Source organism: Phasianus colchicus, chromosome Z (genome assembly GCF_987193195.1).
Source record: "Phasianus colchicus chromosome Z, bPhaCol1.hap1.1, whole genome shotgun sequence".
Taxonomy (NCBI): domain Eukaryota; kingdom Metazoa; phylum Chordata; class Aves; order Galliformes; family Phasianidae; genus Phasianus; species Phasianus colchicus.
This window is the reverse complement of record NC_143476.1, coordinates 75,501,090-75,516,826: the sequence shown is the minus strand read 5'-3', so window position 1 is coordinate 75,516,826 and position 15,737 is coordinate 75,501,090. Positions and strand designations below refer to the sequence as shown.

At 44.0% G+C, this 15,737-nt stretch overlaps 1 protein-coding gene across 3 annotated transcripts in view; it reads right to left on the bottom strand.

The window, feature by feature from the left end:
• Positions 1-12,077, bottom strand: part of ARL15 (ARF like GTPase 15) — a 221,428-nt gene extending 209,351 nt beyond the window's left edge. The window contains exons 1-2 of one of the 3 annotated variants that reach the window (XM_090130914.1): positions 9,804-11,544; positions 9,600-9,655 (exon numbers count right to left, since the gene is read on the bottom strand). In XM_090130914.1, coding sequence (XP_089987040.1) covers positions 9,600-9,655; positions 9,804-9,825 — 78 coding nt within the window. In that variant the 5' untranslated portion in view covers positions 9,826-11,544. Of the gene's footprint in view, positions 1-9,599; positions 9,656-9,803; positions 11,545-11,932 lie in introns of those variants that run through there. The other 2 variants (XM_090130916.1, XM_090130915.1) reach the window with 2 other exon arrangements.
• Between the last annotated feature and the right edge of the window lie 3,660 nt (positions 12,078-15,737).

The window sequence follows — 15,737 nt, the reverse complement described above, 5'->3', positions numbered from 1 at the left end:
TGTCTGGAACAGCCCCAACTCAAGAGCAGCACCCTGCATCTGTCGCATTAGGTTCTTGCGGAATGACTCAAGCTTGTCCAGTTTCCTAATGTTTAACCTGAGCCTGTAGCAATTTAAGCGACTATGTAAACAAAGGATGATACATACATTGATTTCTACATTCAGTGTAATGACAGACTCTACCTTGATGGAAGACTCGTCATTACATGAGAGCTACTCCAAAAGTAATACCTCCTACTTTATGATCTTAGCCCACAACATCAGATGCAGATGGTGGTGGTAAGGCAGTAGAACCTTCCCACCACTATTCCATTGTATTTCATTGCTATGCAATAGATGGCAGCAGAGGAGCAGTCTGACAAAACGCTGTCACACATGGAAGTGCATATGGAACAAAGACACACATCACCAAACTCCCTCGTGCAGAAAAAATGGCAGCCACTGACATTCATTGATGCTTGGTGAATGTTCATGGAGACCAAACAGTCAACGTGAGCACATGGAAGCTGTGAGTGGTGCATTTCAGCAGTGGCAACAGTGGGCCACCTCTGCTCATGCAGATATTTATGAGCGCGGCACACAGGTTCTTGTTCATCACTGCATAGCTAATGGTGGGGACTATGCTGAAACATATTGTTTTATAGATAAGAATTTGCTCTACCAAGTAGTGCTACTGCATTATTGTATCTGTTGTAGTTTCCACGAAAATAAATAGGAGGCATTTTTTTGGAGAGATTTATGTGTATAAAGCAGGTGAATTCTTCTGGTTGCAAGGGAAGTAAATGTGCAGCAGCACATTTCCTCTACTACTGTCATGTACTGTACCGCTGAACTTCTTCTCTATTAATTATTAAATGAATCCCTTCCCCAAGCCTCCAATGTAATTGTAATCTTTCATCACTTTGGTTTTGCAGTTCATTTTGCATTATACAATTGGGAAACAAAACAATTGTTGGATAACTTTCATTTCATTTACTTACAGTTTATTGTTGCTTTCTGAAAGGATTTTACATGGTAAGCATGAAAATAAAAGAAAAAAATTAAAAACATAACTAAAATATTAAACATAACTAAAATATTAAAAAGAAAGATACCTTATTTGATACAACTCTACAAAGAGTTAGTCAGAACAAATGTCATTTAACATATCTAAAGTGAGAAAACAAGTCTTCAGGTTGAGTATGTCAAGTGTAACAAACATAAATTTCTCAACATCCACTCTTCTGCTTATGCAAAGGATCATTTCACAAACATGAAATTATTTCTCCAGCTGACATATAAACCCATGGCTAAGAGAACAGATACACATTTTCTCAAAACACTGCTGCTTCAATCACACGTTCTAGAAGTGTGACTGTTCATAATAGGTTTGAAACACGTCCACCTTGCAGTTGTACAACCTTTAATTCACAAGCGTTCCATCCATTTTTTCCCCTCACTCAGTTATCAGTATAAGCATCGATACAAAGTAATTTCCGTATTTGTTGCTTTAAAAAAACACACACTGTATTCTGTACCTGCACAAATTCACAGATTTAATACCTGAATCTTCACCAAAAATAAATGAAGTTCCTATCCATGTTAACAAAAGAGCAAACTTGAAGAATTAGAGCATGTTCTGCAACTGATCACCTGAGGCTGTAATCACCAGGTTAAAAGCAGTCATGGCACTGTCGTGGTGAGACAAGCGGGGTACTCTAATTAGCTTGTTGGAAAGGAAACAAACACCAGACAGCTAAAATCGCAGGAGCTGCAATCCTCATTCTACCAAATAACAGAAATACTAACATTGACATTAGCTTCATCTGCCGCAATCCTTAACAAGTTACAGCACTTAGTTCCAAAATCGAGAAAGCAATGTGAGAAAAGGACAGTGGTTTTATTTATGTTTGTGATACATTTGTTTAGTTTAATGAAGATTGAGATGTTTAATAAAGATATACAAATATATGATCAACCCTAGCAATAATGCGGAACTAATGGACCTCCCAGGAAAAGGCTCCTCCCGCTCCAATTTTTCAGTGCATAAGAAATACGAAAACCAACAACACAGCTGCAAACAATATACAGATTGTAAGGTACCTATCTGCAAGCAGCTTTACATAAATAAATTGTCAGGGCTTACATATTTTAAAGAATGTGTAGATACAAAAAAGCACGTGCAGTTATGCTGTATTACAGGTGGTAGGAACTCTGACTACAACTGCTGTTTGCTAAGCTCCTCTGCTGAACTCCCAGCAGTAACCTGAAAGCTTATCTTTCTGCACAAGATGACACAGACCTTCAGCATATTTCATTAATCACATTTCTAGATTAAAATTCCAAACTTTTTAATACAGTTCTTGGGAATAAACAACACACATTTTTTTTTTTTCATTTTCTCCTGTAATGATACGTTATTAGATTTTTAGAATACCAATCTTTTTTCTACATAATGATTAGATAAATTCATCTGAGCCTAGAGCCTAGAAGAAATCTGATGCTGATGGAAAACCAGTGATATGTGAATAGGGGCAGGTGCCAAGAACTCTCCTGTCATCATAAAATGTAATCAAATGGATGCACTAGAGAACAATGCTCTCCCCTCTTTTAGGCAATATTCTCACTAGAACAGTTTTCCACTACTGCTTCCAGGACTGCAATGGTTGAGATAGTGAAAGAACGCAGATTAGCCAACACACAATTAATAGCTGTAAGAACAGCACAGATATTTCTCAAGAATCCTGGACCTTCTTCCCAGTCTTGCTGAAACCTGAAATTATCTAAGTTTCTAAGTAGGAATAAAGCACTGAGAGAAGAGATCACTCACTAGCACACATCATCACTTCGCACTCCATACAGGCAGTTTCAGGTTCACTCATGCTAAACTTGCAGGCCTTACAGATCAGTCATAAATTGGTTAGGATACAAATGTTGCAAGCCCAACAGCCTCTGGTCCTATACTGAGGCAGCACCTCCCAACAGAAGGAATCCCTTAGCTACAGGTCTCTGGAGCAGACACATTGTCTTCATAAAACCCACTGAACATAAGTCTCACCTCCTGTGCAGTCAATACAATTCTGCTTACCCTGGGGAGCACCGGTGGACAATATTCAGAATTTTTTTAGAGTGACTTCCTATTCTGGAACTAGATCTGGCTCTTCCCTCAGTGAGGAGGCATGGAGATGTTTAGCATACAGTGTAAGCACCAAGAACCATCTTTCACTGATACATCCTCCTCAGGTTTGAGCACTAATAACTTCAGGATTGACCATCACAGATGAACCTCATGTTTAATATTCCCCAACAGATCTGTCTTCCAAGAAACTACATGAAATCCACTCATTTAGGTCTACCGTGACCACACAAATGAGGCCCAGAATTCAACCATACTTGTAGGAAAAAACAAGTATAACTGTCCTAAAATTCTCATATCAAGAGAAACAATTTACTGCCTACTGACCCTCTCTTTATGAGTTCAGCAACATCTCTAATCGTGGTGCCCCACAGCATTCAGCTGTCTTTTCTTCTGTCTAGAGTGCTATAACTACTCCAGACCTCTTTCAGTAGAAGCATTTGTTTTCTTTTGATTACCCTGACATCCTTCTCTTTATCTTCTTCAGTTTTACAAAATTCTGAAGTGGAGCAACAAGAAACATAGTAATTCAGACAAAAGTAAACTCTGCATTTAAGCAATGTCAAAATTAAATTTTCTTTCCTGTTCTTTCTTAAGACTCGGTAACTTGTTGACAGCTGTTGGAGTTGGAATGACATTTTTAAAAAGATCCTCTTTCCTCTACCTGAACACTGTTGTTACTTTAGAGCCTACCCATACATCTGTATTGTCAGATTCATTCAACTGTAAATATTCATAACTTTGCATTTATCAACACCAAATTCCATCTGCCAATACACACAGGTAAAAGTAATGCCTAGTATTTATTTCCATGGGAATTGTAACTGGTAAGAAGAGCACAATAACACTGCTTGAGAGAGCAGATTCTCAGCTACAAGACACTGTTTCTCAACACAGTCACCACTGTTAGCTATGCATTTTTGACTATGATGAACAGAGGTCTGCATGCCATGCTTGTAAAAAAAAAAATCTGCTTGGCCTGTCAGAATTGTCTTTCATGCCGCTGTCACCACTGCTGAAACGCACCATCCATCACCTCCCTGTGCTCACATCCGCTGTTTGGTCTCCACAAATGTTCAGCAAGCATCAGTGAATGTCAGAGGGTGCCATTTTTTCAGCATGGAGGATTTCAGTGACACACCTTTGCTCTGTACGCACTTCCATGTCAGACACCATTCTGTCAGACTGCCCCTCTGCTGCCATCTGTCACACAGCAACAAAATGTAATGGGATGTTGGTGGGACGGTTCAACCTCTACTGCTGTGCCACCAACATCTGCCTCTGATGTTGTGGGCCTACACCATAAGATAGGAGGCATTACTTTTGGTGCAGCCCTCATCAATAGAAAAAGGAGTAGAGCGACTTTTTTCCCTGTTTCAATATGAACTCTTAAAATTTGTTTATGCAATGGACCATCCGAAGCACATTCAACTAATACAACCAAATATAAACATGAAATTCTCTTGTAGCCTCTTCTTTCTCTTCTCCCTCACTGCCAGGATAGCACTATCAATCTTCATTTATGAGACTCTTTATTGACAGGGTGCTGAAAGATTACTTCATTCTTAATTGCTTCAAATCTTGCATCTGTATTACATACGAAATCAAATAATGGAAGACTAGACAGTAGTTGCTAGTAAGAATGAGGAAAACAGATGCTTATTCGATCAAAAATCTCCAAGTTGCAGCAAGGAGGAAAAAAGAAAAAAAATGAAATAAAGAAAATAAAACAGAAACCAAGAAAGATTTGCAAACTTGCCTCCCCCATATTAGAAATTCCTGCTGACTTCTGGATCCCACCTTTCTTCATGAAACTCTCCCATGCCAAAAGTAAATGAGGTCTTATGAACAAGTAGTTCTTCCACTGCTCCACTAAAAGCACAAAAAGCAAAGTACTGAACAAAGACGCATATTCTTCCTGCTGTTTGTCCTCATATGCAAAGCCACAGGGTGAGACTGCATCTAAACATAAGAGTGCTTGTCAGCTAGACTTCCTGGTTCATGCCTCTTTCTCAGCTAGCAGGAAGATACCTACATCCTCATGCTTGGTATCAATACAGTCACTTTACCAGATGGCCAGACAGCCAAAAGAAAAATTCTGTATCCTGAGAAGCTTCAGTATGAGATGAGCCAATTGCTTATTCAATTATAATACTGAATACTCTATTTATGTCCCCAGAGATAGTAAGATGGTTTGCACTTCAGAAAGTTTTGATGCACACTAAGTGGAAAACGGGCTAAACCAACATAATCCAAAATACTGAGTCAAAAACAGAACAAGCACAAGTACCAAATGCATTCTCTCCTTATGTCTTTTGAGTTATAAGGATCCATATTCATGCTTTTCAGTCTGAAACCAAAAATATTTCCTTTGCTAATGGAAGGCTGATATCCTCACGTAATCACAAAACTTCAGAACTCAGGCTTTCAAAGAAGCGGCATCACAACCTGGCAGTATTTAAAAACAAGAGCTGATGATACTGATGGCAAGCCAAAATTGCTGATCAGCATGGACTATGAGGAAGAATATTCTGTCCTTACTAAACACAGACCTTCTCACTTCATAAAAGCTTATATATATATATAACCTTTTGTTAAAATAATTACCATGCTGCCTCTAACCAGGAGCTCTAACTTAAGAACTTGGGAGCAGCACTCTACAGAGTAACACTGGGTCCAACCCATATTGAGCCTTTGGAAAAACTTACAAGGAAAGCGTAGGGCTATTTGTAACAAACAGACAAGCACATTTTCAGCAACTGGAACATATTTTTTGATGTAATATCATCTACCACTCTAATTCAATCCTCATCACGGGACAGGCAAGATGGTAAAGTAATTTGATTTTATATGTTCTAATTCGCTTGCTTCTTCAGCGTGTGCTATCTAAACAGAATGAAATTTCTAGAGCTGCAATACTTCTGTTATTTCAGTCTTGTAATTGGGATAATAATCACATTAATGCATTCTTCTGTGTTCCCAAGGTAGCTGTGTCAAGTTTCAGCCTTCAGAATAGCAACTCTTGAAACAAAAGTTTATGTGGAGAATTCAGTAACGCTTCCTATTGCAGGCTGAGATAATACAACACTTCTATGATTATCTGCAAAGAAACTGTGTATCTCTTCTGCTCACTCATCTGTCTTCAGCCACTTGATTTCTGCTCAGCTGTGTCACTGATATTTTTATTACCCGTATTTATGTGGCTGATAACATTTTCAATTCAGCAAAAACTGTTATCTATACCAAGGAGAAACATTTATTCTTTTACAGCACTTCTTCCAGGTCTTCAGCCAGATCAGTTTCTTGAACTCCCAAACTTACCTAAATCAGAAGCATGCTCATTAAGAGGAAGTTTTCTTCTGGCATGAATTCCATTCACCACTCCCAGTTAATTTAGATTTGAATGCTATGCTCGTAGAGCTGAAATACTAACAGAAACCTAGCCAAAACAACTGTTTTGGGTTATGAGCTCCAAAACATGTTTGGGACTTCTATCTACACAGCTTTGTTGATGCAGAAAATAATTAGAAGGAGCAATCATCCCACTTCCAGACTCAGTGGCCCCAGCTACGTATTCAACAGCAAACAGTACTGCCTAGCAAGGGCTTGTACTGAAGACAACGCATTCAAACTACATACATCCATCATTTACTTCAGACTAGTTCTGACCTGGTCCTGCAGACTGAAAACAAGTCGAGTGCATCTTCCAACCTGGTTTCATCTGAAAAAAACTCAAGTTCATGTGATCATTCTGCAATGCAAAAGCAGGGATGAGTGAAGTCAAAAGTTCGGATCTGATCCTAACACCAAGACAGCTGTGTTCACCCTGTACACTAATTGATCTTTCATCTATAAGCTGACTTCTGTTCTGCATTAATCTGTACCTTAATTCTGAAAGAACTATCAGACAGACCCTCCATACTTGTGCCTAACCAGCTTTCCAAATTGAAGTAGGGATGAAACGCTAAGATCTAAGCCACTGTGCTCTACACTGAGGATAAAAATTTCAGTAATCATGTATCTGATGAATGAGCCAACAGACAACCCAATAATACTGACAATGATGTGACAGAAGACAAAATTCTTTTTATGATGAGAGGGGAATTGAGCATGTGTTAAGAGCTAAAGGCTCCACAGACTTTTGTTGCTTGTGCAGTAGGTGACAGGTGCAACGGCTGTATGTGCTGTGAATGAAAAGCTCTGAGCACCCAGCATGAACATCTTCCCCTCCTTCCTTACTCAAGAAAAGGAACACCAGCTACACAGCTGCTGAATTCTCAGTGAAAAAGCACTCTAATCTTCCAGCAGACGCTTACATAATGCCATTTGTAGAATATAAAAGAATGATTTTCAAGGCCTGTAAGTACCAAACAACTTAACAGGCAACAGCAGTGGTCAGAGCAGATCTGAAATACACCAAAAACACAGGGTAGATCATGAGCAGCTGATCTCATCACTTTGCAAATCAAGCCTGTTCAGGGCCCAATTAAGTAAAAGGGAAGGTCTCAAGGTGAACTTTCAAGTGTAGAATCATAGAATGGCCTGGGTTGAAAAAGACCTCAAAGATCATCTGGTTTCAAGCCCCCTGCTATGTGCAGGGTCACCAACCAGCAGACCAGGCTGCCCACAGCCACATCCAGCCTGGCCTTGAATGCCTCCAGGGATGGGGCATCCACAGCCTCCTTGGGCAGCCTGTTCCAGTGCTTCACCACCTTCTGAGTGAAAAACTTCCTCCTGATATCTAACCTAAATCTCCCCTATCCCAGTTTAAAACCATTCCCTCTTGTCCTATCACAATCCACCCTCATAAACAACAAAAGTAAAAGTTGCTCAGAAACAATTTTTTATTTTTATTTTTTTCAATCTGCCGTTGTTCATCAAAGCACCAGTTTGGTATATGTTGCTGACCACACAAAAAGAAGCAGGCCTGCTTGAACGCTAACTATCCAGACCTTCAGTTAAGAACATGCAGAAACAAGAAATTCAGAAGTCGCTTCAAGGGCTACTCACATAAAATTTGAAAATTAAGTTCCATTTAGTCAGAACTCATCTGTGCATGTATAGCAGAGATAAAATTGTTCAGTATAGCTAGCAAATATAAAAAGTATTTTTTAAAAAAGTGTTTTTTTAAAAACCATATTAAAAAAGTCTCCAACAAAGCAACAAGATTGTGCTAAGAGGATTTTTTTTTTTTTTTTTGTGCAGCCTTCTCAAAACTCAAGCTTAACTTCAATGATGAAAAAAGCCATTGAAGTTGATATAGCTGTTCACACAAGCATTATCTTCAGTTTCATATAGGAAAATACTACAGAGTATAGGATTCAATTTAAGGAAAAGTTTTCATATTAAAAATGCTAAGGGTAAAAAAACGTCCAGCAGATTATCAAGTTTATGAGGACTGCACCAAAAGTAATGCCTCCTATCTTATGGTGTAGGCCCACAACATCAGAGGCAGATGTTGGTGGTACAGCAGTAGAGGTTGAACCGCCCCGCCAACATCCCATTTCATGTTGTTGCTGTGTGACAGATGGCAGCAGAGGGGCAGTCTGACAGAATGGTGTCTGACATGGAAGTGCGTACAGAGCAAAGGTGTGTCACTGAAATCCTCCATGCTGAAAAAATGGCACCCTCTGACATTCACTGATGCTTGCTGAACATTTGTGGAGACCAAACAGCGGATGTGAGCACAGGGAGGTGATGGATGGTGCATTTCAGCAGTGGTGACAGCGGCATGAAAGACAATTCTGACAGGCCAAGCAGATTTTTTTTTTTTTACAAGCATGGCATGCAGACCTCTGTTCATCATAGTCAAAAATGCATAGCTAACAGTGGTGGCTGTGTTGAGAAACAGTGTCTTGTAGCTGAGAATTTGCTCTCTCAAGCAGTGTTATTGTGCTCTTCTTACTAGTTACAATTCCCATGGAAATAAATACTAGGCATTACTTTCAGAGCAACTTACACATCTTACAAACTCTCAGGGCAAAATAAAAAACTTTCCCCCCCACTTCAGTTCACACTGATTCAAATTGCTACATCATCCTCTAAAGCAGCTCTTAAAGGCTCATCACAGATCAGGCTGATACATGCAATTGTTTAGTGTAAGATCATTATCTAATACAGAGCAAGCCACTGAAGAGATGTATTGTGAAAGTCTGCTCATCAGCTTAAGATCTGCACTACGCATGAAAACTGAAGCACTGTCACTATTTCCCCACTGGTTCTCTAAGCAAACATGGTAAGACCAGTTACAAGCCACACTTTTCACAAGACGCATCATGACATAATGTCATAAATTAAGCATAGTCTACAGAACACAGGCCAGCCAACACAAGAGTGTGTATGCACTGTAATTCTTCCAGATACAGAGCAGCAAGAATGAAGTAGAAGATGGTTGCAGACACACTTCAGGATTATGTAGTCACAAAACCATTGCTCCTGTAACTCATGCAGCTGCATTTGCATAGGATGTTTTAAAGGAATTCACCTTTAAATGAGTGAAGATGGTTTTTCTTCTGAAGGTTGAACTTGGCTCATCTATGCCTATTAAAATAAGAACACAAAAACAATACCATTCCTAACACTGTGATTAGATTGATAAAAAAAAAAATAAAACAAGCACCTCTATCAGCCACTACAGACTGCTCTGTTACAATGCAAAGCCAAACCAGGCACAGCAGAAGATGCTCACCTAATACCAGTACTTTATCCATTCAGTGTTTCTCAGAATCAGTTCCTCCACTAGAGCAGGCCTCATCTTGAGATACCAGGAAAATGAGCATCCTACATCAGTAAGGGAAGTGACAGCTGTGGGCAAACTCCATGCTGAGCCAGTCTCACCTCAGCTGTCCCAGCCTTCTTCTGCTGAGCTCCCTGTCTGGCCAACCAAAACTGTCTTCCTGCAGATAGAAAGAGCAGCACTCTTCTCTGCTGGGTGCTCCTCAGCACAAGCAGAGAGAGCCCCTAAGGCCCCAACATGTGCATCCAATGGGGGGAAGCAGCAAGAGACATTCTGTATAGCAGCTGAAGCCTACCGCAGTGCAAAGACACCAATGTAAATGCATAAAACTCGATAACTCAAAACTTTCTTAACACACAGTTTTACTTTCATGAAAATAACCAGGGTATGTACGTTCCACACCTAAAGGTTGATGTCCTTGCTGCAACTGCAGGTCTTGCATGAAAAGTGGGCCCATCAGAGCAACAGGTATTCTGTGGGAGCCCTATGGTCCTCCAAGGTTGCAAAGAACTGTGTTCTTCACTCACTCCACCAACTCCTTCTGTCAGAACAGACTCTCTTAAGTGCCCCCACCCTCTGCACAGCACAAAGACTTTCCATTTACTACCATTAACAGAGAAAGGAAGGAGGACCAGTCTCCTACAGTTGGTGAAAATGAGAACTGGAAGGAAAAGACTTCTGTACAACTGCATGAGAAAATACTGCTAAACAGGTTGTCTTCATTCCAAGTAGTACACAGTCACAAGAATTAAAACCTTCCAGATTTCTTTTCTGTTCTGTTTTACAACTGTGTGGATGGCAGTTGCAGCAAGCATCCCAAAGATCCAAGGGAGTCCTCTTGCTCCATGAGAAGTGATGTTAACCCCAGCCACAGTTGGTGGCCAGTGATGAACAGAGGCACCTGAACTGCAAGGTACTAGCAGCCTGCTCGAGCTGTCATTCCCAATGCCTTACTTCTTTTTATAACAACAGCTGATTTGTAGCAACTCCTACAGCAAAGCCCCCACATCTCACATGGCACTATGAGATATAACAGTCATGGGCTAAGTCTTACTCCACAGATGCTTCCTGATACAACAGAAACATGAAGCAGGGACTGCATGAAGGCTCAGGCCACAGCTATGCTGTACTTTCTTATTTTTTTTTTTTTTTTTACTAAGAGGTAGCACTAAAGAAGCCCACAAAGCAGAAAGGAAAAAAAAATGGAAGAGGTCAAACAGGATAAAAAGAGTAAGGGGAAGAAATGTAGAGATACTCAGCCCTTGCCTTCCTCCAGTGAACAGAATGCACTCCCCATGACCAAGTCTTATTAAAGATATGGTTCTCAGGTGGCTGGGCATCCACACAGCAGGTGGCAACTACAAAAATTAACGTGAGCACTGCAAACAGTACACTATGGCCAGCTCCATCTGGACATAAGTTATAAAGGAAAAATCCAAGGAACAGGTCCAGGCCCACAAGGAGCTGCAAGGCTGCACTTGGTGCACAGCAGTTTATTATCAGTGTTTCATTAACCAGGCTCTTAACGAGCAGCCTGCCTGCCAGGCAGGACTCACCTTCGGTTCTGCTAGACACGCTCAGGAAGGAAAGCACAGAGAAGCTGTGGGTGCAGGCAGCATATCCCTGAGCAACTCTAGGCTACGCGGGCTTATTTCTCGACCACATCACCGGGGAATGGAAAGCACACGGCCCTGCGACGCGGGGCGGCCCTGGGCGCGCACCCCGCCCGCCGCTCCCCGCACCCGTTGCGGGGCCGTCCCGGCGCGCGGCGCCCCGCTCCCGCAGGTGCAGCGCTGGCGGGAGGCCGCCGCCCCTCGCCGCGACCCCGCCGGCGGCGCGCCCGATAGGATCTCGGCGGCCGGTAAGGCCAATCTTCATTAAGGAGCCATAAACGCAGCTGTGCCCGCGGTGACAATTTAGCCCATTCAAGCGTGCCCCGCGCCCGTGCATTTAGGAGCGCAGCCGCGGCCCGGGTCACGGCGTTAGCGATCTAATAGCGGCCAAATGAGCGGCCGGCCGCACGCCCCGGCGGACGCGCCCACCCCGCGGGCAGGCCGCGCTCCGCGGGCGGGGGGACCTACCAGGTAATCCATGTACCGCCGAGGAGCTCCGCGGGGCCGCCCGCCCGCCCGCTGACAGCGCGCCCCGGCGCCGGGGAACGGCGCTTCCTGCCCGCCGGGGAGGAGGGGACGGGCGCGGGGTGGGGGGGGCTCGGCCAAAGCCGCCAGGTACGGAGCCGGGGGGGCTCGGCCGCCGGCGCCCCGAGAGCGGGGGGAGGCTGCGGGGGCGCCGGCGCTGCACGGCGGCGCTGTCACAGCCGCTGCTCCTGCGCGCGCGGAGGGCTTGGTGGGAGGGAAGGAAACGGGAGGGAGGGAGGGCGCACGGCGGCGGCGCAACCAACCCCAGCCCCGCGCCCGCAGCGCCCCGCCGCTCGGCAGCAGCGGCCGGAGCCCCCGCCCCGCCCCGCGCGACGTCGCGATCAGCTGATCGCACACGTGGGGATGCCGCAGGAAGCTCTTAAAGGCGTAGGCGCGCGGGGCGGAGGCTTGGCGCTGTCGAGAGGGCGTGCCGTGCCGTGCCGTGCCGCGCCGCGCCGCGCCGCGCCGCGCCGCTGCCGCCGTTAGGGGTGCAGGACGGCCTGCTTGCCGCAGGTGGCACCTCGCAGCGTTCTCTGTCTTCTCGCTCTCCGGCTGAGCGTTGTCTGCTCGAAACTCCTGCGGCGCAGGAAGGCTGCGGGCCCGAACGCCTCGTGCTGCTCTGACTTGACTTTTTCTGTTCAGAGGCGCGGGGCCAAACGCAGCAGAGAGGTGGCAGAGAAGGCAGCGCCCTGCGGGCTCGGCACGGTGCGACAGCCCCGTTCCTCCGCTCAGCGCAGGAGGAGCTTTAATCGCTTCGAAATGGCAATCCGAAGCGTCCGTACGTCTCGTAGGTAAACACCCGAGCCCCGGACGTCAAACACAACCGCGTTCCAGAGGGCGCAAGGCCACGTGGGGAACGAGCGCCTGCTGCACTCGCAGCGTTCGGCTGATGCTCGGAAGTGGGCTCTGAGTTCAGTGAACGGCCGCCGGGTCCTGCTTGTTCCATAGAGAATGGCGGGGCAGACGCCGGCTCCAGCCTGGCCTGCAAGCATTCCTGTGTCCTGCCTCACACCGCAGAGCTCCGCAGCAGTGCGGGGCAGCGAGCTGCCAGCTCCTGGCTGAAGTGGGGCACGGCTGCATCTTGCGGTCGACTTTGGAGCATACGACCATAGTGTTGTTAACAGCGTAGCCGAGACCGCCGGTGTGGATAAGGCACAGAGCAGCTTGGCGGCTGTTAGCAATCTTTGAAAAGAACTGTGTGTAAGGCTGAAGGCTTAGTACTTCATAGCACTAGTGAAAGCAAGATACCTCATCTTAGGGACGCCTGGAAGCAGGACCGCAGGCACCTGCAAACTTTAGCATTAAAGACTTGTGCCCTTGTTTTCTTTGTGTTTCTAGTGTTAGGCAGCAGTGCAGCAGGCGCACTGAGAATCAGGTGTCTTTCTTCAGCACTGCCGCTTCTGATGCTGTAGTCTCTCCCACTGGGAGGGGGGTGGTGCAGCATGAGGGACCTTTCATCCTCTCTAAGCTAATGTGGTACTGAGTAAAGAGTAATCAAGCTTGCAAATAATTACTTATTCCCAATGAGAACAAACAGGAGTTTTGTTATTAACTTCCAGAAACAAGCTTTTCTAGAGGGGCCAAAAGAGCTCAACTGCATTCAACAGAATCTGCCAGTACACATGCTTTTGATAAAAACTGATGTATGCAGGTAAGAAATTGACCATAAAGCCCCTACCACTTGTGGCAGCAACTTTAATATCCTATAATTGAAACTGACATCTGACTTGTAGGCTTTTCCACAACTCTTTAGCACTGGCAGTAACATTTGTTTCCCCAGAGAAACAGCAAGTGACTTCTTAATATGACTGTGGGATGGGAAATTGGAAGACTATTGGATGAAATGATTTAGGAAATAAAAAGTGTAATAAAATGCACTGCAGAAGCAGATAGGAAGGAAAGGGGAATGGATGAGTAAATGAGGATTCAAGAGCAATCAGGAATGCATGTTTATAAGGATATTAGTGAGTGGATGGCCTAGATTTAGTAACGGGTGGGGAAGGAGGGCAGCAATTTCTGCTCTGATTTCTTGTGATGTTGCAACATCACAAGAAAGGTTCAGTCACAACATCCAGCTAGTGTCAATGTATTGATAAGATGTTTCACCCTGTCCTGCCCAAAAGGCAGGGAGGCCTTGTTAATAAGCTATTCACTTTCAAAACATGTTTGATGTGCAAAAAATAAAATAAAATAAAAGTGCTTTCTTTGACTCTCATCAGTTTACTTTCAAAATTGATTCAGATAAGCATTGCAGCCTAAATGTAAACAAGTGCAAATGAAATTCTTTGCATTTCATTAAGCTATCTGCTAATTTTAGCATTTTAATAGCTGGAGAGTGGAAGGGATACAGGCCAGCCCTTGCTGCTATTCACTGCTCTGACTGTTTTTTTTATAGTCATGGCCACTGCTGGCAACTTTCTGCTGATCACAAGATGCCCTTTTGACAGTGGGAACTACAGGCTGAGCAGAGGTAGCTGGAGGATGCCTCTCCATAGCATTACAAAATCAGACTTTATCTGTCTTTTGTTTGTTTGCATTTTGTTTGTTTCTTTTGTTTTAGTTTTATGTCAAATAATTTTTTTGTATGTTTTCCATTTAACTTGTAAAACCCTTTCTTCCTTAGTAATATGTCACTTCTGAGAACTGTCACTTTTAGACCCAACTATATATGACTAGAGGGGAATCTAAAGGAGAACACTAGAAACAAGTAGAGACTTTCTGAAGTGCTTCTTATGCCTGCATTATGAAATTTATTCTATTTCATTTATTCAATGCCTGCATTAGAAATATTGTGGCCAGCAGGAGCAGGGAGGTGATCATCCCCCTGTACTCAGCACTGGTGAGGCCGCACCTCAAGTACTGTGTTCAGTTTTAGGCCCCTCACTGCAAGAAAGACATTGAGGCCCTGGAACGTGTCCAGAGAAGGGCAACGAAACTGGTGAGGGGTCTGGAGCACAGGCCTTATGAGGAGCGGCTGAATGAGCTGGGATTGTTCAGTCTGGAGAAGAGGAGGCTCAGGGGAGACCTCACTGCACTCTACAACTTCCTGAAGGGAGGTTGTGGTGAAGAGGGTTTTGGCTTCTTCTCCGAACTCCTAACACAAACCTGCAACGAGCAGGACCCAAGGAAATGGCCACAAGTTGTACCAGAGGAGGTTTAGGTTAGACATAAGGAAGAACTTTTTCTCTCAGAGAGTGGTCAGGCGCTGGAATGGCTGCACAGGGAGGTGGTGGAGTCGCCGTCCCTGGCAGTGTTCAAGAGGCGCCTGCATGAGGAGCTGCGAGATCTGGGTTAGTAGCTTGTGGTAGCAGTGGTAATGTGAAGACGGTTGGACTAGATGATCTTATAGGTCGTTTCCAACCTATATGATTCTATGATTATGCCAGCAGAGGAATGCGCAATGACTGGGAGTTCTTTCTTCTAGAGCTGTTTGAGAGGAAAATAGAATCTACATTAAGGCAGTTGCCACAGAGAATGTGGTAGTGGGTAAAGAAAGCGGTTGACTTATGTTGCAATATGTGAAATTCAGGTCAGACACTGGAAAACACTTCAACAGTAGGGATGTTTGGGCACTGGGAGACATATCTACTAGAAATTGTAAAATTCTTGTGAGTGAGGCTTACATAAATATTTGAGTGTTTTAGTAAGCACTGATTTTGACTAATGAGAGTGAACTATAAGACCTGTTTGTCTTGTACAATTCTGATATCTCAAATTTGACTGTGAAGGTGCAATTCATTTATATACA